Genomic DNA, 22,793 nt, shown 5'->3' with positions numbered 1-22,793 from the left:
ACTTCTGTTGTTACCGGCACCCCTGGGCCTGGCACGTAGCCGCCGCCCTGTTACCAGCGCCCCTGGGCCTTGCACGTAGCCGCCGCCCTGTTACTGGCACCCCTGGGCCTGTTGCGCCCTTGGGCTACCACTCAGCCCGCTGCCCCACTCTGGGGCCTATGCTGCACTCTTCACGGCCGCTGCCCCCTTCTGGGCCTATGCCGCACTCTTCGCGCCCGCTGCCCACTTCCGAGGCCTAAGCCGCGGTCCACGCAGCCTGCTGCCTCTCTCTGGGGCCTATGCCGCGGTCCGCGTGCCTGTTGCCCTCCCTAGGGCCTGTGCCGCACCTCTCATGCCCGCTGCCCCCTTCTGGGGCCTTTGCCGCGCTTCCCGCGCTGGGGCTATAACCCCCACTTGCCGAGCACCTCTCCGACACTCGTCCTCTGTGCCGACTGCGTCACACAGTCCGTGCCCCCTGCTGGGCACCAGGAGCCCCCCAAGCCACTGGGGCGCTCCTGTGAGGCCTCCTCACACCCCTACAGCCTCACCCAGTCCTCCGGTGTAACCATAAATAAACCAGTCAGCCAGCCGGCTACAACATAACAAAAGGCCTACCGGCTTATAATCCAAACTCCACACAGTGCTGACTCTCAGTCATACCACTCTCTCCCTCCTCGCATCATTGCAGCCTGCCAAACCACCATCATTGACCCTGCTGCTCAGCTCTCCCGCAGAGCTGCGGCTCCTACGGCTGCCAGAGGGGAACTGCTGCTAGACCCCAGCCTGAGTTGTTATAAAGGGCCCGGTCCTGCCCCCTTCCGGTCACCTGACCGGCTGGTTGCCATAGCAACCCGCAGCTGCACTGCCCTGTTGATTGACATCTCTCTTTCCACTTATCTAAGGCACAGGACACCTCAGTGCTCCTGTGACAATTAGGTCCAGCCCCCTGCACCAAGCAAGAAAGATAACTGGGGTCAGGTCACCCCAGCAAGGTGACTGTCTAGTCTCCTCTTCAAGATTCCCAAGTTAGGTGATTGCACCACCTCTGGAGGGAGTTTATTCCACAATCTGGACACCCTGACTGTGAAGAAGTTATTCCTAATGTTGAGCCTGAATCAGTCTTTCAGGAGCTTGTGGTCGTTACTCTTGATTTTCCCCTCAGGTGCTCTGGTAAACAGCTGCTCACCGAGCTCTGGATGTACTCCATAGTGTAGTGGTAAGTTGCTACCAGATCCCCTCTCAGCCTTCTTTTTCTCAGGCTGAAGAGTCCCCGATGGCTCAGCCTTTCCTCGCATGGCCTGCCGTGTAATCTGATCACATGAGTGGCTGTTCTTTGGACTCTCTCAAGCTTGTCCATGTCCTTGTTGAAGTTTGGCGCCCAGAACTGGACTCAGTACTCCAGCTGCAGTCTCACCAGTGCTAAGCAGAGCGGAAGAATCACCTCCTTGGCTTTGCTGGAGATGTATCAATTGATGCACGCCAGAGTATTATTTTTCCTACTGGCTACAGCATCACACTGCCATCTCATATTCATACTGTGGTCTATTATTACCCCCACGTCCCTTTCATTTGTGGTGCTATAGTGTATTAACCAGAATTTCCAGCCAGCTGGACACAGGGGATTGGGGGGAAAGATTGCATGCAGCAGCTGCAGCTGCCACCCACCACCCTGCGCTACCACCACTTCACATCCAGCCAAAACATCCACCCTGCACTGCCACCATTCCGTGTCACCCCCATCAACTCTCCTTCTACCACCACCCCCCACTCTGTGTCCAGCCAAAAACCACCAACCTCAGGTAACCAGAATATTTAGATACCCAGCACCCCCCATTCCCCACTCGTGCCAGATAACAGGGCTATGTAATTCATAACCCTCCTTGGCAACCATAAGCCAATGGACGGATTAAACTTGCCCATAGAGAACTTTTACTTTTTGCCATCTGTCATCATTTTAATAGTAATCACATTCTTTGATACAGAAATCAAAGTATGAAAAGTTGTCCATATAGTAGTTCAAAATATTCTGTTATCTCAGAACTTCCACTGACTATTTGCCCTGTTTAGCAACTCAAGCTACTGCTCAGATTGACGGATTATATTTTAGCTGTACAATAGCTAAATCAATTTCACACCCCTCTACACATTACAGGTATCACTCATTTAACCAATAAATTCAGCAATTACCTTAAGGCAAGCTATATGTGCAAAGTACTTATCACATGATAAATTCTCCAACCAGCTATGAAGTTAAGACACCAAAAATGTGTACTACTTTATAGCTTGTGGATATCAAGCTTTAATTTACACATGTAAATTACCTTGCAGCTGAGAGCCTTGTCAGCTGATGGAGATCCCAACCACAGGGGGTCTACCATGGCCAGCTGGGGCTGCAAGTTCTGCAACCAAGGGGACTCTCAGCTCCAGCAGCTGTGGACTCAGGGTCCCAGCAGCATGTCTCCCAGTACCAGGACCCAGCTGGGTCCTGGCAAGCACCAGAAAACTATGATCTTCCAGCCCCAAAGGTGCGCAGAGCCCCTGAGGCTGGGAGATCATGGCTGCTGCTGTCTCCCAGCCCTGGAGATTTGTGAAACCTTTGAGGGCTGAGAGATCACAGCAGCTGCACCTCCCTGCCCCAGGGGTGCAAAAGGTATGGTGTAGTATTGTAGTGACTATAATTGCTTTGATTGCTTATATTGTTAGTTTTCTTTTTATATAATGAAATACTTAACCATTAAGATAAAGTTAATCTTGTTATGATTTTTTTATAATAATTTAATCAGTCATTATTAGTGTTCTGGAATTAACCATCTATTTTAAATTTCCTATTGCTTAGTATAAATGTATTTGACCTATTACTATTAGTCTCATGATTTTAGAACTTAAATTTAGTATATGGAAAATGCTTATGCAAGGTTTGTGGCATGTCTGGAGTATGTGGAAAGAAGTAACAAAAGAGTAAAAGATGTATGTATGTGACAACGTAAAGGAAAGCAGTCCTCTTGCAGCAGGTGAAAATAGCTTTCTGTGGTTTAATGGTTAAAGGCTGCAGCGACATCTAGTCAGCAGTTAAGGATTACCAAATACTAGATCAAGCCCTGATGGCTTAAGACTGCAAGCAATGACTCCCCTGGAGAATGCAGACCACAAAGCTAGAAAATCATGTCCTACCAATCCCAGCCTGCCAACAGGACAAGGAGGATGACCTTCCTGACTCAGCAGAATTCATAGGCTTGTATGGACAGCAATCACTATAAAGAATGAACACAAAGACAAGGCTTTGGGTCTTTTCCACCTCCAAGGAGTTTTGGGCATGTCCAACAAGACCTGACTCCATCTCTCGTGGTCAGTCTGGCCAGCCACCAGACTGACCTGAGCAACTTTAGAACTTGGTAATACCTTAACTTTTGCAGGACTGTCTAACTATCTGTGTGTGTGTGCTTGTTTCTTCGTATGAATGAATGAATATGCATGGGAATGAGTGAAGCAAATAAACTTACTGTTCTTTATTCTTTTTATGTTTTATGTTCCAATAAATATGGTGTTCTGCCTTATCTCTTGATAAGTTTCCTGCTTGCTTTTAATTCACACTGTATGCCCTATGCACACAACAATGGCAGGAGGTATGATTGTGTGGATTGCACATTATACCCCATCACAGATGTACCTACAAATGTAGAAGGGCCCTCAGAGCTTTTACTATGTAAATGGCTATAAATTTTGGAGAACTCATGTAAACTGATGAGGCTCTTCAAGAATTATATTGTAATTCAGTTTGTAAACATTTCCCTTATGTAAAATAAACATTTTCCACTTACTAAGTTTCATATTATTTAACAATTCCAAGACAGCATTTGAAAATGAAAATCACAAACACAATCTGAAAGATTGCAACACTGCACAGTATGTAGCATGTGGCCTCTCAGTCAAAGGTATGTCAAACAGCCCTTGCAGAAATGTCATGCAATTGCCAAATATATTGTACTTTTCACTTTGCTAATATGCATGCCAAGTACAATCCAAAAAGTTAGCCTACAAGGTGGGATTTTTTTAGATTAACCTTTTGAAAACATGCATGATCCAAGAAAAGATTAACATACTACCATATTATTTGGATTTACTGAAAGAACTATTTTTGTATAAACAGAAATATTCTATCACGGGATATGCCAGATATTTCAGAAATATAAGGAAAGTAGTAAAAAATATATGAGCATACAATAAAATGAGGATGCAATTTTAAGCTACTTTATTTTACTTCATATATGTCATACCACACTTCTAATGTATTTCAAATTGTTCCGACAGACAAGGAGTATATGGAAAGAGGAAGGCAAATGGGTACACAATGATCCCCAGTTTCTTCATGGCATGAAATAAGACAGATTGTACTAAAAATGATTTTAACAGGAATTTCAAAAGCAGATTAAGCAACTAACTCCACAAATTTAAAAAAACCCCATCTACCCATATGATTTTATTTTAAAAATCTCATTTAGCATATATCTGGATCTAAATGCTAAAATACTTTTGTAAATCTAACACATAGTGATCACATAGTGACTTGGGCAATTCACATGATGATTAATATCAATCCCTACTCCTACCCCCCGTCCTTTTTTTTCTCCTTTTAAGAAAAGAGTTTTAAAAGTAGCCCATGTTTGGAATATTTCACATATTCATCACATTTAGAGCAGGTTTATTTAACTCTAAAAAAAAATACTTTTAATTTGCTACTTTGCTGTATTCTTGATTGAATCTCAATTTTCTCCTAAATCCAGCTTGACAAAAATTCAAAGATACAAATTTTCTAGTATATAAGAAATGCATAATTTCCCAACATAATAAATAAGAATTAGAATCTGAATATATTAATAAGATATAGAACTATTTAAAATATTTGGAGGTCAATGTAGCACATGCTTTGGATCAGCAAAACAGTGCAAATCTGCACATTTTAACAGTTATACCAACCAATGACAATGAGCCTGTCTTTAAAAAAATAAATTGTGAAGTACAAATGTAAAACAAGATTAAAAATCAATTATTTAATCAAGGTTTCCTACCTGCTAATTTGAATAATAATTAAAAACAGTTATTTGAATCACTTTGATTATAATTAGTCATTTAAATCAACTTAAAACAATGGATTTCAGTACTTTTCCAAGCAGAAGGAAAAAGGAAACCATCATAGAAATATTTGCAAGAGGAGATGAAAGAAAAGATAATAAGGCTGAGATTCATAATGGATCATAAGATGCTAGTAAGACAAACAAGAAAATGATAAGATATGCAGTCAGGAGTTCAGTGAGGAAGGCCTTGTGGGCAACAAGAAGTGCAAGCTTAATTCATAGGAACCCTGAGGGTTTCTAAGAGCATAGTGACCAATAGATTTTGACTAGCGAGTTTCAGAGACCTAACCCTAGCTCTAGACTAGGGGCGGGCAAAATAAAGTCTGCAGGCCACATCCGGCCTGCCAGGTAATTTCATCCAGCCTGCAAGCAGATGCCCTGCTCACTCCTGCGTGGGCAGCAGCCACTGCGCTCCCACCTTCACCTGCAGGATGGCCCTAGCTCCAGCCCCACAGGTAGAGAAGTGGCAGTAGGTAGGGGAAGGGTGGTGGTGGGCAGAGGGAAGATAGGGAAGTGACAGAGGAAGGGCAGCAGTGGCAAAGGAAGTGATGATGGTGGCACAGGTGAGAGTGGCGGTAGCAGCGGGAGTGTGGGGGGTGGACAGGCAAAGGGGGAAGCGGCAGCAGCGGCATGAGGGAGCAAAGCAGAAGCTGTGCAGGAGTACAGGGCCCACGCCGTGCACCAGGGCCAGGGCTGGCAGGGACCCAGGGCAGGTCAGCAGGAGTGTGGGGTCTGCTTGGCTCCATCACACAGGGCTCACATGTAGTTCCCAGGCTCTAGGCCCGAGCCACATGCCTCTGGAGGGATCCACACGTGATGGAGCAGGCAATCCAGCCCAACTCACTGCTAGGTGCAGGTCATGGGGAATGGCAGGGAGCTTCACACTACGGAACCAAGTGGGCTCCACCCATTTCTCTGCCACCCTGGCCCAGCTCTATGACCGATACTACCAGTTTCATTGAGCGGGGCTCCCCACAGTGGCACAAAGCCCAGGCATGAGCCCCACATGATGGTGCTGCTGGCCCAGCCACATGGAGTCCTGAGGCTCACCTGGACTCCGCACCACCTGGCAGTTCTGCCTGCCACTACTACTGGCTGCAGGGGCTGTGCGCAATGGGAAAGCATGTTTGTAGGACTGGCCCCCACACTCACAGCCCTCTATACATACACACACCCATACACCCCCATATCTTCCCCTTCAACACACCCAAGTCCCCCACATATCCAGTCCCCCACAAACCCCATACCCACACCCCCCCCACAAACACACTACACCTCTACCACCCCACATCCACACACCCCAACCCCTCTGCAAACCCCATACACCCACACCCTCCCCCACACCCACAGCCCCCCATACCTCATACCCCCAACACAATATACATTAGTAAGACTATTTTTGTGCTATAATGCAATCACTTCTATCTACACGATGCAAACATACACAAATCAAGACAAAAATATTTTTTGAAATAAAATTAAAATATATGAAGACTCAGATCAAGTATATAATTTATTTGTTTTTTTCTGGTTCCCAGAGGCCAAACTCCACTTCCCAAAAGAAGCACTTGTGGGAGCAAGAGGAGGGACTTCCTATGGCAAATGTCAGGGGCAAGGGCAGGACTTCCAGTCCCAAGATGGCAGCCAGCAGGCATGGCAACTGTCAAGGGGTGGGGCTACCTTGACAGCTCACCAAAACCTGTTAAGTGTGCCTCCAGCTGAAATAATTGCCCACCCCCACTCTAGACAATGCCAATGTCTTTAACTCTTCTCAGGCTTCAGGCAATGTCATTGTTGATGGATCTTTTCACCAGGCATGAGTGACATATTTGTATTATTGGACTTCAACCAGCACTGGCAACTGCTGATCATGGAATTTTCTTATTAGACCTCAAGAATTAAGTAAGATTATGCCAAGGTAACTTCAGTTATACAACAGCAAACACCAACTCACTTAGTCTGTATCTACAGAGCTCTCCAATTTTGGTGTCCCGTACAAATCTATCCTCTCTCTCCATGTTGTTCAGTAATATATACATGTAACTACTTGGCTAAACCATGAAACAGGTCAGAGTAAAACATCAGCAAGCCATAAAAGTGCTACACGACTGCCTGTCACCATCACATCAAAGACAAAAGGCACTATTGCTCAGCTATCCAATGGCTTTGGTGAAATCAGTAACCGACTGAAGAGTTGAAACTAAACATTAGAAAGATGTCTGTAAAAATGGTGAAGAAAACGGAAAAATTCAGTGCCTCTACAGCACAACCTAGAGAGTCTCAAGACCAGTGGTCCAAATCATTTAGTTCTTCAGGCCAGATGAGTAGTGCAGGACCAATCCACAGGCCAGATGCAGAGGACAGGGCCAGTCCATGGCCTGAATGTGGCATGCAATGCCATTTCATCTGGCCTGTAGAGGTGGAATTTGATGCTGCTGCTCTCAGAGTTGCCACAACTGCCACTTATCTCACCATCACATTTCCAGCTCAGTAGGCAGGCCAGCAGGGTAAATGACTCGGTTCCTAACTCTAGATCTGGCCTGTAGAGCTCCCTAGAGATCTGGAAATTTGGCAGACAGACAGACAGCAGCAGTCTTAATTGCTCCAGCCCTGGGCAACTGCTAGATTACACATGATTCTGTGGGCCATAACGTTAAGACAACCCTCAGTACTACTATTCACATATATCAAAGCTGCTTATTACATGCAAATAAGTACAGCTGTGAAAGTATCTTTTTCCAGCTATAACAGGCAAGAAAACTGAACTTATTATATTGTATGAAGACTTCTGCAATAATATTCTAATATTATAGAAGCCTAAGTCTGTCTGTCTGTCCATCTGTAATGCTTTATTCACACTTTGATTGGCTGACGGAAACAGAAAATCAAAGTGCTCCAAGCGTAGGAGAGCGCCGCCACGATTCCAAAGCCGCGCTGAGGACCAGACAGGGAATGGGGGAGCCAAGGCCAGCAGTGTTCCCTGCAAGAGACAAAACAGCTGCAGCATGGGGCTTTAGGTAGTGGCACTCCATGCCAGCCCCCACTCCTCCACCCTGTCAATGACAGGTATTTGGCTAGTATATACATAATGTCCAGGCTTGATTGGTATATTTTCCTACATCTAAATAAGACACCTCTCACCTTGTAAATGTATTCATGTTTTCCCAGAGCACAAAAAACCAGTTCCTCACTAACACATGGTGAGAAAAATGCATTAACAGAGTATATTTCTCTCTTCATTGGCTGTTTGCAGAATATAGGTCAAAACCATACTTTCTTTCTCAGTCTGCAAAACCTTACATGAGATCAAGCCAAGCAGATGACTTCCCCATTCAGTATAATTCCCCTCTATCACAACGGATATAAATCTCTTCCTGGGATCTTATATAAAGTCTTTAGTCAGGAGAAATCCAACAACATGTTCTTTTCTTTCAGATCCAGAGAGGTGCAGCCACCTTCCCACAACTCCCAATTCCAGGGCTCCTGGTCCTGGCTATACATGTCCTCCGTGGCTGGAAGCCCCCTCAATGAAGAGAGAACCCAGCAAGAGAAGCCTGGTTCTTGCCAACGCAGGGGAAACCCAAGATCGGGCTCCACCTACACCCACAAAAAGGCACAATTATATCTAGTGCACGATCCCAACAAAACATCAACATTTAGTTTCCATAAGTAAAAAAAAAAAGTGATCATTCACGTGACTGAATTGCTTTCTGTTAGGTACCACCTATATATAAAAATCAGAAAAAATCAGAACTGAAAAAGGCCTTGAGTATTAAACCATAGTCTTTAAAATATTCCTTACTTTTTTTTACTCAACAATGTAATTCACACTTAATGTTTCTAATGGAAATTGAGGTCCCAGAGATTCCAGGTTCAGAGTCCATTACCTAAATACACTTTCCATGAGTTTAATCCTCACAACAGTATTTAACAAACAAATCGTTTGTTACTATAAAAGTATTCATAATGCAGTCTCATAACAATTGGGTCTGTGAAGCTAAATTCCTGGTTTGAATTCTGAAATACCAAATTAAGAAACATTTCTCTCAAAAAGCAATTAAGTATTAATCATTTACACTGCAATAATGTAACAGGATCAAGAAAAACATCGACTCCCCCGTAAGTTCTTTTCTAACAAGCCACTCATTTTTCTTCTTTCTGATAAAAAAGCCCATTCCTGTGCAACTAGAATCTACCTTTCCCACTCCAAATCCTTTTTCAAAAAACAGCTGCAATTCTTGTTTCCCACTTTTGACTTTACTTTGGAGAGACTGAGTTCTAGAGTAAGATAATACATATAGGGAGCAAAGCAATCAGATTCTGAACTATTAATGGTTCTGTGTTATATATGGCACAACCCATAAAAGCATTTTTATTATTTTTACTGTTCATCCCTCCTTTCACTGTAATGTTATTATCTGTTACTTTTATGTCAAATAACAGTCCAAACTAGATTTTATGCTATTTTGGGATGCAATAGTCCTATTTTAGCATCTAAAAGACTGTCTCTTTCTTTGTAATATGACAGCAAAGAGCTCATTAAGAATAATTAAAAATATAAGAAATAATTACTCTATCTTTTCAATGACTTATCACTTCCTTCAAATTTTAATTTAAGTAAGTTGATGAACTGCATTACACAAATGAAGGAAGCACGAGCACACAGGGACTTAATGATGAAGAAAGACTTCTAAATAGTTTATTTTGCTGTTCCTTTTGCTAAATCTCAACCTTTGTGTTAAGTACATTATGCAATACATGGTTCTCTTACAAACTGCATGCTGGAAGCTTTCATGTCTAAGCAAAATAGAAAAAACAGAATACAATACATCTAACATTTGTAATTAAGAACTATTTTTCTCCTAATCTCCAGTGACTGGACACTTTATTTTTCCATTTTTATTCTTCTTTTTGATTCTTCTGAGTTGGTGGTTGACTATAACAAATTTGTAGAAAAATCACAATTTCGCAGACTGTGCAGATACCATAAAATTAGCCCCATACCGCAATTTTTAAGGGTCATGAGCCTGTGCCAGAAAAAAAAGGAACAATAAAAGAATACCAGTATGCAAGAGTTCTGAAGTAAAGCTAAAGTCAATTTTTTTAAATTAGGCCTTATACAATTTGCGAAACTGATGACATGGTATTGTGCGATGAGCTAAGTACGTGAACTCAATCACAGCAATCCAAAAATATGTTTTTAAGTACTTACATGGTTTGCAAACTTTCTGCTGTTAGATTATTCCACATAATCTCATTGGCTTGAAGATTTTCATTTTCTTCCAGTAAAGAGGTATCAAATTCTATTTCTTGTTCTGCAACCTCTGGTGACCTATTAAGTAACCAAAATAACTAAGATGTATATTTATGACATATACACTGGCTATTAATATCACTCACAGGCTAAATAAGTTTTATTTTTAAATGGTCATGTAAATAGAGAAAATGCATTTAAGTACACTTAGTCCTTTGACACAAGTTACTTCTGTAAAGCTATAAAAGCCCTTATAAGGCTACAATAAGGGAGTGTTCATACATTTTTAAGACTGCAAGAGTGCAGTCTTAAAAAGCATACTAGAAAAAAAAAAACTAAGACAACTTCCTGGATTAAGGTCACTATCTAATTAAGACTTTCAAAGTGTATTCATCTGGGTATATCAGCTCACACCAAGCGATTTGGTTGCAAGACTGGATATAAATAATTGGACCCAACTGGCTTAGTGCGACTATTTCTCTTAGTGAGACTATTTAACTGAAACAGGAGACTGATCAATCACAGGCAAGTAAAATTCATTCTTAAGACAAAGCTGGCTTGAAAGAGCACAGGATATAGGCAACAGTGGGCATGCCTACACTTCAGTCACAGAGAAGCAACTATAACTAGGGACCTACCTAAATCATGGTGGAAGTCTGAAGCACAGCAGTACCTTTAATCATGCTCTTTTCACCACGCACCCCCACCCCCAGCCACTGAGTGGCCAAGAGGCAATTAATGCTGCAGCTTGGGTCTTTCACCCACTCAGTAGTGGGGAGGACATGCAGTAAACAGAAATTAAAGGTGCCACTGCACTGCGAACATCCGCCACAATTTAGGTAGGTCCCTAGCTATAAAACACACACTTGCCAAAGGAGAAAGGTAAATTATTTGGCAGAGCTGTGCTGCCATAGTTTAGATCACTACTTGTACTCAAGATGAGTAGTTTAAAACTAGCCCAAGTACTACTAATCTCTACTCTACATTTCACTCTCAGATGCACACCATTTTCTGTGGTAAATTTCTCTGACACCATTTCTACCTCCAAAAGTTGTGTCTAGTTGGATATTTTTAACAGATATTAGTTGTAATATCTTTTTTTTTAAACTGGTAACTTAGTGTCAGACTCCTTTACCTATAAAACAAGTCCTTGCACAGTTTAAATATGTGGGGACACACAACTCAGACAATCCTATAAATTATAATAAAATCATGACAGTTAAGGAGCAATTTTAGGAAAACCAATTGAAAGAAAATGAAGCATCATTTCTGCAGCGTGAAGAGGCAATACAGAATATGGTTTTCTCTTGTCAGAGAAAAATGGATGAAAGTGAAAAAATATATACCTGTGAGTTTCTATGAAGCCACTGTACTCTGTGTTTGGGTCAATCTGTTCAACGGAAGTCTGAATCTCTTTATGGACATTCACTATTTCTTCTGTTACAAGACTGGTGATTTGACTGTATTCATCAAGGATTCCTTTTCTAAAGAGAAAAAAATCCACATATACAACACAAGAGACTTTCATGAATATTTGGAAAACACCTTAATTTACAGACTAAAAGAAAGCATTTAAAGAAGCAGGAAATTACTTAAATTTTAATTTTTTGTGTAAATATTCCTAATGTTTGGTGTTCAATAATATATACAAACACTCAAGTTAATAAGAATTTTGACCCTGAACTTAACAAAACAATACTTTAGTCCTTGTTTTGGTAGCACTGTAGTGATGTTGCAGCCATGATGGCCCCGGAATTACATGAGGCAAGGATTTGTCAATGACAAAAATATCCTTTATTGGACTAACTGCATTTGGGATGGACTTGGATAAGCTTATGAATGTGAAGCTTTCTTCTTTAGGTCTGAGGAAAGAAGCAGGTACAGCGATAGTTAAAAACCAACCTGGAGACCTGTCACACTAAAGAGAGAAGTATAGGACACAGACACACAAACTCCAGTAGTAACACACTTTTTACACCTCCCCCTCCCCACTTTCTGACCTCATGTCATAGATCATAGACAGGTGACATCAGCAGCAGAAATCACAGAGTGTCTACTTGAACATGAAGCTATGTCTAAGGTTTCAGCATACAAGCAGTTAAAAGGAGGGCTGCAAGAACTATTCCACAAAAGGAGGTGTAACCATGGGAAGGGCAAAGAAAGGCCAGGTAATCAAACTGGTTGTAATGAACAGTTGAGCACAGGACTCCAGACTGGCTAGAGAGCTGGTGCTAGGATGGCAGCTCAGCCTGCAAGCATGGAAGGACAATACTGTTGGTGACCACAACAGTTAGAGCAGCCAGCCTTCATCATAATGCTTTCCCACAACACTGAGCTGGAGCAATAGAGACTGATCTTAAGGGAAAGTGAACTACAGCTGGAGGGACTGCAAAAAAAGGTAAGAGTATGAAGATTGCCAGCAAAAGAGAATTGGAGCTGGAGACAGAGAGACAGAGTAGTTCCAGGACTTCAGAAACAATAAGCCCAAGAACTCCAGGGGAACACAGATCCTAGTCCCAGGTCCTACTTGTGGTCACTACAAACATGGGGGACAAGGGATCAGGGAAGGTCCTCACTAAGTATGTTCACTCCAAGTTCCTCCAGAGAAAATGGAGCACGTTAAGGCAGGCAACAATGATGGCAAGGTGCGTTTGGAGTGAACATATGCTGAATCCCAGGTCTCTGAGGTGTGGGAACAGACAGGCAAAGAGGAGGTTTGTCCCTCTGGCAAAAACTAAGCACACTAGCTACTACCTGTAACCACTGCTTTGCTGGATAGGGAATATACAGAAATCACCTTAGGAGTGGGGATGGACATAGATGAAGCACCTCAGATTAGGGGTGCACAAACCTAGCCCCACAGGCCAGATCCAACCTCCAGCAACGATTTTTTAATAACTTTTATTGAACCAACTGTATAATTGGGAAAGCAGTCTGAGGAAAGACATCTGTGGGAGGACAGTAAGGGGCGCTCCTGCACCGAGCCACCTGCCTCACTATGCCCAACCAAAAACTAAGCCTCAAGTGCCTCCCCCAGGACATCTACATCTGGCCAACCCCCTTCCTGCAGCACACCCGCAAGCCTGGGATAACCGGTGCCACCACCTGAGGTCTGGTCTTTATCCAGGCTCTGCGCCTCCCGGGGTACACAGGCCTTGTAGGCCTTAAGGGTACTTAACCCACCATGAGATCTTGGGGTGTTTCCTTTAGCCTGAAGCACAGAAAGCAGCCTCCCTTAGTCAGCCCAGCAAAGGGAGCAAAAAGGCTTGCCCAGTCCCTCTCAAACATTTACTGCTGGCCTTGCTATGATAGTTAGCTTTATTGTTGGAGAGGGAGGGCATAGGGAAAGAATACAAACCAAAAGGAATTTTGAAAGAAAACAGCCTTAAGCAAAACAGTATAAAGGACTTGTTGGCCCTTTCAGTATGTGTCCAGAACACTTAGGTCTAAGTTGCTGGCTACAATTCAAATAAATTACTCACAGCAGCATCCAGAAGATTCTGAAGGTACACCGCTTGATTCAGTAACCAGAAGGTGTCTCTCTGACCCCCAAGATGGAGGGACCCTATTTATAAACTTTCTGATCTCACCACCTGGACCCAACCAACATCAGGTATTTTCTGAGCATCACTGATGCTGACCAGTGAGTTTGAGTAAGGTCAGACCTCACCTTGAGGAGAGACCACTGCCCTAGAGCTGCTACCCCAGGTCAAAGGTGGGAAGTCGAACAATAGCCTGGCCATAGGGGGAGGAAATCCTCCCCTCCCTAGGGGATCCCCATGGCAATCAGGTGGTTGCCTAGCAACCAGGCTGATAGGCACATGGGGAGAGAGAGAGAGAAGGGGAAAACAAACAATCTAAAAAGATAGGGCTGGGATGAATTTTTTTTCACACATGCTAATTAGCAGATGTCAGAGCAGACCTGGTTAATCAAGTCTGTTGGATCATGCTAATTAGCATTCTCCAGCAGCCTTGGTGTCTCATATATTCAGCATCCCCAGACTTCAAAATGGTAGCAAATGAGCTTTAGTTAAAACACTCCCACCACCATTTTGAAGCACGGAATACTGAATGCACAAGACACTATGAGTGCTTAAATCAGAGCAGCTCCTGAGAGCCACTCTGACTATAAGCACCCCTCCCTCCTCCACACCCCAGAGCACATGTAAAGACACCCCTGATATCCAAAAAGCATGTCCAACACCTCTCCTAATTATACACTGGTACAATAAAAGATATCACAAAAAATCCTTTCCTCTCATACACTTCCTGGACCATCACAGCCACAACAACATTGTAACCCTACTACATTTGTTTCTAATAAAGTTCAACTCAGTATTACCTGGAGCATGAAATAAAACTGTTAAAAAACAAGATAAATTAAAAGCACAAGAAAAGATAGATCTTACAATGCTTTAATCATTTCTTCTTGCATCTTCTGTAGTGAATCAAGTAGCCGAGGGAGAGTAGTGTCATAATATTGGTGCTGATATAACTGTGCTCCTTTCAGTGCCAGTACATACTGATTATGCAATGTGTGTAGTTTCATGTTGGCTTTATCATAACGGTCTTTGGCTTTATCAGTCTCCTTTCCTAAGGAAAAGAAAAAGGGAATAAGTTCATGGGGATTTACAAGATTTTTGTGCTTGAATATTTTTCAATGATACCCGAAATGAGTACTATTTCTACATCAAGTTCACCTCTTTTTGGACCCTAATGTCTTTTTCAACCATTTGCCATAGATAATCTGAGAATACACAGGTCTTATATATTGAATCAAATTTTACAGTCATTACTCTAGACTACTCTGGTAACAACTCCCAATGTGTTGAAGCAAGGTTTGTAATGAATATACCTTTAAGAAGAACTACATTTACATATATTTACAAAAAGTGTGTGAAAGCTTAGCAACTGCTGTCTTCTCACTGGTGTGAAGAAAGCATAATAATTAGAAGTTATATCACAAACATAGACAAAGATGCCTCCCAAAATACACATACAGTATTTTGTCTGCTTCTGTTTCTTACTATAATATAAATTACCGTATTTTTGTGCATATAGTCTATGGGCTATACATGTTTTTTACAAACTTCACACATGGGTGCGGGGTATACAAGGGTATGGGCTATGCAGAGTCTTCAGCACAGCATAACCTGTCCCCGGCTGCGGGCTGATGTCATGGCAGCGGCAAGCCCCGGCAGGATTGAGCACAGCTGGTGGAAGCAGCAGGGAGCGGGGCTAGCTTCCCCCCTCCCCCCGCAGCTCCTCATCCCTCCCCTCCCCTGCACCACTTTTAGCTGGCTCCAGCTCCAGCGGCCATGCTCAGCAGAGCCTGCGCTTGAACGCGGCTGGCGGCAGTGTGGAGTGGGGCTCGCGGCTCCTCAACCCCCCCTCCCCTACAGCAATTAGCTCCAGCTCCCATGCCCAGCAGAGCCCACACTATCAGGTGTGGGGAATACATGGGTATGGTCTATACACGGACTATTTTATGAAAATACAATTATCCACGGCTTACACATTGGTACACGTTATATCAGTGTGCAGGCTATATGTGTGAAAATACAGTACTCACTGTTTCTCAAAATACTTTTACTCCATGGAATTTTCTTTTGATATTGCAGATTGACCCATTCCTTTATGCTATGAAGTCCAAATGAAGATTATGTAACTGGAAATTCAGATTCACAACCCTGAACAATTTACTGAAATGTCCCTTTAAGACCCACTTTTTGTAGACTCCTAATATGCTATTTTTTTTATGGTTAACTAGGTTAGGCTACATCCTGTACCTTATTATCTTATTTATTTATATCATATTTCAGTACCTTACTCATCTTTCAGACTCTGATCATGCATTAGAAAGGCAGAAAAGTCCACCTGTACAGAGCTGATTGCAAAATCAGAGTCTTGGACTGTAACCTTCTCAGGCTAGCCACTGTTTCACATGTGCAACTCCTTCGTTATTTTCAACATGTTGTACCAATCAAACCACGCTGTCAGCATTCAGATTTAAAAAAAATAATCTTTCCTTGTTCACTGGACCTTAACCACTAAAGCCATAACAAAGTATAAAAATGATACAGCAGAAAAAAGTTTGGATTTCTATTGCTGCAAAGTAGCAATTGTCTCATTTTTCTGAAAACTATTTTATTAGTTAAAGCTTAATGGTCATTGTTAGTATAATACATGCAAAAAAAAAAAAAGTTATCTTATGATAGGTAAATGCTGTAGCCAACATGTTTCAAGAAATTTTTTTCATTTCGAAACCATGTACCCCAGCTCCAAAATGATACCAAGAGACAATATGATCTACAGAGCTCAACATTCATACAATCAATTTCAACATCATTTTGCATAGTACTCTGTGGCTGAATATTTTCGTGTCCAGGGTTCAGCACTCGTGGTTTTAAATGTGCACAAATGCCAAACCCGCATCTTAAATACACTTAAAGGAGCTCTGCCACCGCTGTGCTCCGGCCACCACCAGAGCAGCCATGCCACCCACCCCCTCCGCTGCCAGGGACACTGCATTCATGAATACAGAGCCTTATTCGCAGATTTCACTATTCGTGGGGGATACGAGAATATATCCCCCGTGAACGGCAAGGGTCTCCTATACTACCATTTCTGCATGCCAAATTTAGATGCACAAATACATACGCACATGAACTAATCAGCATGTCTAATCTGAGTACTTGCTTTTCTAAAAATCTAGCCCTGTAAATTCAAGTAGTAAATGTCCTGTAGTTTAACACACAAAAAGAAAAACTAGCAAAGCAAATGTTTTTGGAAGATTTTCAGGGAATATCTTGGAATTTTTGTGCACCAAACAAAAACATACACATCTCAAGAGCTTCATTAATCAAAATTTCTCATCTTATACACCTATACTAGTAAATCCACCTTGAAGTCAAGATCCACTAACATACTAAACCCCAAAAGATTTAATTTTCCCTGCTACACTGGGTCAATTCCTACTTTGCAGAGTCAACATTCTTAACTGAAGATGTCTATAGGACTTTTCTCGGGGGCACAATCCTTTGATGTTATGTTTGCTTGAAGCAACAACATTTCTACTTCACCCAGAGAATAACTGTATTCTATTACCGGAAACATAAAATCAATATGCTTTTCAGTTTGATACTCAACGTGCATTTCTTAGAAAAGTGTAGACTGAATTTTGAAGATCCTACAAGTCAGAACCAACCTAAATTTCTTCCAAAACACTGCACACACAGAACTACTGCACTCACAATATTTTCATTTATATTTTAATCAATAATTTTCATTTGGATAAAGAAAAAAAGTCAGCCTAAATTAAGTCATCTTGCAAATTAATCTTGACTGCTCTATATTAAAAAGGTTTATTCCCCAACCCCACAAGAAAGCTAAAATAAATATTTATTTTAACAGTATACAACACCACTTTCTCATTACCTATGAAAGCAAACAAGAAAGAAAATTTTAAAATAACTTAATTTCCAAAGCTTACGGCCAGCAATTAAAATGAGGCACAAAGAAAAACAATTAAAAGGAAAATTATTAGACAGCAAACATAATATGAGCCTGATTAATATGGCATTTGGAGACAATTAGAATCTAAAAGTTGACATCTCACCTGCAAAGATAGTTAAGTGCACACAATTTACCTATCCCCCAAAATAAAAATCTAAGGCTGCGCCTATCCTGCATGATACAGTATGGTATATGCACGTTTAAGTGAGCTCAAGTGCTGGAGGCAAGAAACTAGCTCATTGTGGTTAAAGTGGCCTGCACTGATCGCTAGGCTATCATGACAAGTAGCCAAGCTAGCCCATTCAAAATTATTTTAGCTAGTTCTATCATTGTACTGAGAAAAACAGTGCACACACATTCCTTAACTAAATTGTACAGTTCTCTTTGAAACCATATATGACTTCTTTGCTTCCCACCCATCTTTTGGGTCCTACAAAATATTATCCCTCTTTACACATAATTGTTCTCATGTCCCTCTACTTCTCGCCTTCCTACACTGCCCTGAAAGCTCTAAAACAAAATTAAAAAACACATTATTTATTTCCCTTTTCCCACCACATCTTGTCCAAAACAAAATTAAAAAACACATTATTTCCCTTTTCCCACCACATCTTGTATATTCAGTTAAATTGCCCTTTACTTTGGAAAAAAGCTGCCACCTCTTAACCCTCCTACCTTGCTCTTTTCCCTACTTTTTCCCAAAGATAATAATTTGAAATATTCTTTATATTGCCTTTTCAGTTTTTATTATAAGATGTTTTGACACCATCTGTAAAGCACTGTATGCATTTATATAAAATAATAACTACAGTACCCCATTACATTCTTTTCCAGGAAAAAGACAGAGAACAGTAGCATATAGTATGCTTACGGAAAAAGTGCTTCATCTATGCATGTATACATCTCCATAGGCAGAAGCAAGTGGGGAGAGGGTGTGCAGAAGCAGCAACCAGTGCTGCAGGACTGGTGGTAGGCCCCACCCCCAGCTTCACCCATCCCAGCCACTGGGGCAGGCTGAACACCCCAGAGGAACAGCAGCAACTGGGGACTTTAAGTCCCTTTATCAGATAAGGATTCCCACCACTCTGCTTTGGGCACCTATTCCCTTCCACTCTGCTCAGTGGCATGACTCTCCCATTTCATTCCCTACCTTGCCCTCCCTATTTACTCCTTTGAGCACAGGAAGACCCGCAGGCTACCACCACTGTCCCAGCTTCTCCTGCCCCACAACAGCTGAGACTGTAGAGAGCAGAAAGGATCCCAGTTCACCTGGAAGCCATAGCAACATGGGTTGGGTTCCTCCCCCCCTGCCTACTCCCAGGCTGGCAGGGAACACCCAGGGGAACTGAGCAGGGGAGGAGGAATCCTTTTGTCACTGCTGCTGACCCTGCCAGCTGAACCCGCGGACTGGCTGGACTGGGCAGAAGTAGCTCTGGCTACTGCCCACCTTCAAGTCAGCAATAGCAGTGGGCAGGAGAGGAGAGGAATGGGAGGAGAAAGGAGGGAAAATGCCTCTGAGCAAGGAGGAAAAAGGGAGGAGGTGCCAAGTGGAATGGGTTCTTACCTGCTCTGAAGACTTAACATCGTCCCTAGCTGCTACTCCCACAGAGTGGTCCAAAAAGGGGGATACAGCTGCACCACTGCACTCACCCTTGTACATATGTATGCACCATAATGAATAAATTAACAGTTAAACTAAGCTCAACATATTCATGTCGACTACAAATCACAACTGAAGTGATGCTATGATTGCTAGTATTGCACTACCCTTAAAAATGGAACAAACAAAAAAATATTTATTTTACTTCCAAGATACCCAAGATGCTTTCCACCCCTACCCCCAATTATTCCTTAAATGGAACACCACAAATCATTTAAGAATGAGCTGCACCATTATTATTCACTCTCAACTTTTAAATAACAGCTTTTGGACTTACAATTAAGAAAGAACACATCTAATAGTATTCTATCTGTATTGCAACTGGCTTTTTTTAGCAATAGAATGCAGTGAAGCAGGGTACACAGTTGTTTTACTTGTCAATTAACAGGGAGGAAAACATCCAATTTCTCTTTATCTGTATAATGAATTTCATAAGCAGCTCTAATTATAATTCTATTGCCATCAGTTGTTGACAAATCTGTTTAATGTTTATAGTGATAGACTGTGCATACAATATGTCACGCCATAAACACTATTATGAAGCTGGCAAAATTCAATTATGTAAGTTTGACATTTGCAAGAAAATCTAGAATGCCTGCTAAGCTATTCTAGGAAGTCAGAGTATTCTATTTTTAAAATAAACTTTTGCCTATGGACATTTTTACTCCATGCAGCATAATGTAGTTGTCTACTAATAATTTTTAAGTATTTCTTTTAAAAAAATAAAACTCAAGTGGTTCGGTTTTATTCTTCAGTCTTTCTCCCTGCATAGTTTGAACCCATAATTTCCCCTGGAATAAACTGGTAGAAACTCAATTAGTAAACTTTGCAGCCATGAATAATTTTAGTTCAATGTATGAATTGAATGTCTTACAGTTTCACTAAACTGCAGAGTAAACAGCTCTAATAAACTATTCCAAAAAATAAACTTTGAAAAGTTCCTTTTCCCTGTATTTGCAGAAATACGGCATCAATAAATGTGGGTCACTATATAAATTTGGGATCACATTCTCTTCTCTTTTGATTTCTTTTAACTTTTTTAATGCTTCTTCAAAAACTAGAAATTAAGGCTCAAATTCTATCAGATGCTTATCACAGGCTTCTAAACTGTGCTCAAAAACTCTCCAAATCTGTCTTAAAGTTTACACGAGAGAGAGAAGTGATTAGCCTTGTTCGTCTGAAATCAGGTAGAAGACAAGGCATGGTGGTAACTCATTCAAAATGCAGCTTACAAAATAGGCCACAGTCTACAAAACCTTTTGGCACTCTGAATGAGTTACTCTCTGTTAACACAGAGCTGGTTGAAATAATGAAGTCTGTGGCAAAACTACTACTGACTTCAGCAGGGAAAGGTATTCATCCATGTGCCCTACTGCTATTTGTAATAAAACATTAAAATATACAAAACATGAAAAAATGCTTAGTCACTCTTATTTTCAATTCAGCTCTATAACTAGATTAAAAACTGAGATTTATACTCCCTGCTTTTGCAAAGTCCAATTCCAGTTAAGCAGCTTTCAGTGGCAACATTAGTTTCTTCAGCTAAATATCCCTATGTACTATCATGCAACAACGAGTAACTCCACAAAAACAGAGAGAACCTTACCATTCATAAGTCATTTGAATAAAATTGAGTATATATTAGTATCTTTAATCTGACCACTGTGCATTACAATCTTGAAAACTTTGATCTGAAATAAGTATTGCAAGAACTAAATTTTGGCCTGAAATATGTTGAATATACTAAAGATGCAGAAGGATTGTGGGAATCACAGGAAAGCAGGGCTGGAAGGAACCTCATGAGGTCATCTAGTTCAGCCTCCTGCTCAGCCTCACCTAAACCATCCTAGCCAGGTGTTTGTCTAACCTGCTTTTGAAAATTTCTAGGGATGCAGATTCCACAATTTTTCTAGGTATCTTGACTACCCTCAATTAGACAGTTCCTCCTAAACTCCAACCTAAATTTCCCTTATTGAAGCTTGATGCCGCTTGTCCTAGTCCTGTGCCCTACAGACACAGAAAAAAAAGCCCATGTTCATCCTCTTTGTTAATCATCCTTCAGGTACTTGAAGACTTATCAGTCTTCTCTTCTCCAGACTAAATAACAATAGTTATTTCAGCCTTTCCTCATAAGTCTGGTTTCCCAGGCCCATAATATTTTTGTGTTGACCTGCACTTGACTCATTTCCAACTGTCTACATGCTTCTTGAAGTGTGGGGCTTAAAACTGGACACAGTTCTCCTGTTGAGGTCTCACCAGTACTGAATAGGCCAGAAGAATCATTTCCCTTGATTTGCAAGCGATGTTCCTGCTAATATAACTCAGCATTATGTTAGCTTTTTTCTGCAACAAGAGCACACTGTTGGTTCAGAGCCGCTGGTCTACTAACCCCCAGGTCCTTCTCTGCAGTACTGCAGCCAATTGCACTTAAAATTCTGATTGGGACTTCGGGATTGCTAAAGCACTCCAGTTATTCTCCACTGCTGTGTTTCAAAGAGCACCACTTTTCTGATCACTTGGACAGGACTGCTGGTAAGTGGTTCATCTTTAATTCAGCATATACTGCAAAATACACAGGTTGGGAATCACCCAGATATGGAAGGAAGGAATTTCTTCAGGTCTGTACTGCAGACATACAGACCCCTACTTAAAAAATAAAAAGCATGACATTGTACTTTAGTGGACAGCTCTACCATAGGCACAGAACACTTGTCCCCCAGAAAGTAATTTGAAGCATTTCAACTCAAGAGAGACCTTGCCCTATATAAAGATGATATTTTTACTTTTATTTTATTAATACATTGCAAATGTGGTGCCAAATAGTAGCTCGAGTAAAGCTGTTAAAACTTTTGCCATTCTGATTTTCTTAAGTAGTCTGGTTTTGGTTTCATTGTTTTGTTTGCATTTCTGGATGGCACCTGCTGACAAACAGAGCTCTAACACATCACATAAAGCCAGTGTACAAGGAGAAACATCCCCATTATAACGAAGAACAAATCAGCATCTGAGCAGCTTGTCACCCTCCCCCCAATAATCCTTCAGATTCCAACTTTTTAAAATACAAATTTTATTCTTCAAAAATACCATGCAAAGCTCATTATTCCTCTGACAATTGTATCATTGTTCTCACTCTTAACTGTTGCCTCTTATAAATTTAAAACTTCAATGTATTTGAAAAGAATGCCCCCATTTTACAATTTTCAGAATTAAAATTCCAGTAAAGTGTTTGGGCGGCTTTTCACGGAATCCCCCA

At 41.5% G+C, this 22,793-nt stretch overlaps 1 protein-coding gene across 3 annotated transcripts in view; it reads right to left on the bottom strand.

Moving 5' to 3' along the window:
• Window positions 1–22,793, bottom strand: part of FER (FER tyrosine kinase) — a 357,078-nt gene that overhangs the window by 262,873 nt on the left and 71,412 nt on the right. For 2 of the 3 annotated variants that reach the window (XM_019532458.1, XM_019532460.1), the window contains exons 6-8: window positions 14,775–14,958; window positions 11,712–11,849; window positions 10,324–10,443 (exon numbers count right to left, since the gene is read on the bottom strand). In XM_019532458.1, coding sequence (XP_019388003.1) covers window positions 10,324–10,443; window positions 11,712–11,849; window positions 14,775–14,958 — 442 coding nt within the window. Of the gene's footprint in view, window positions 1–10,029; window positions 10,139–10,323; window positions 10,444–11,711; window positions 11,850–14,774; window positions 14,959–22,793 lie in introns of those variants that run through there. The other variant, XM_019532459.1, reaches the window with a different exon arrangement.

The sequence above is a fragment of the Crocodylus porosus genome, unplaced genomic scaffold (genome assembly GCF_001723895.1).
Source record: "Crocodylus porosus isolate Cpor-Errol unplaced genomic scaffold, CroPor_comp1, whole genome shotgun sequence".
Taxonomy (NCBI): domain Eukaryota; kingdom Metazoa; phylum Chordata; order Crocodylia; family Crocodylidae; genus Crocodylus; species Crocodylus porosus.
Note: the sequence above shows the minus strand (reverse complement) of the source record. Positions and strands in the feature narration are given on the sequence as shown.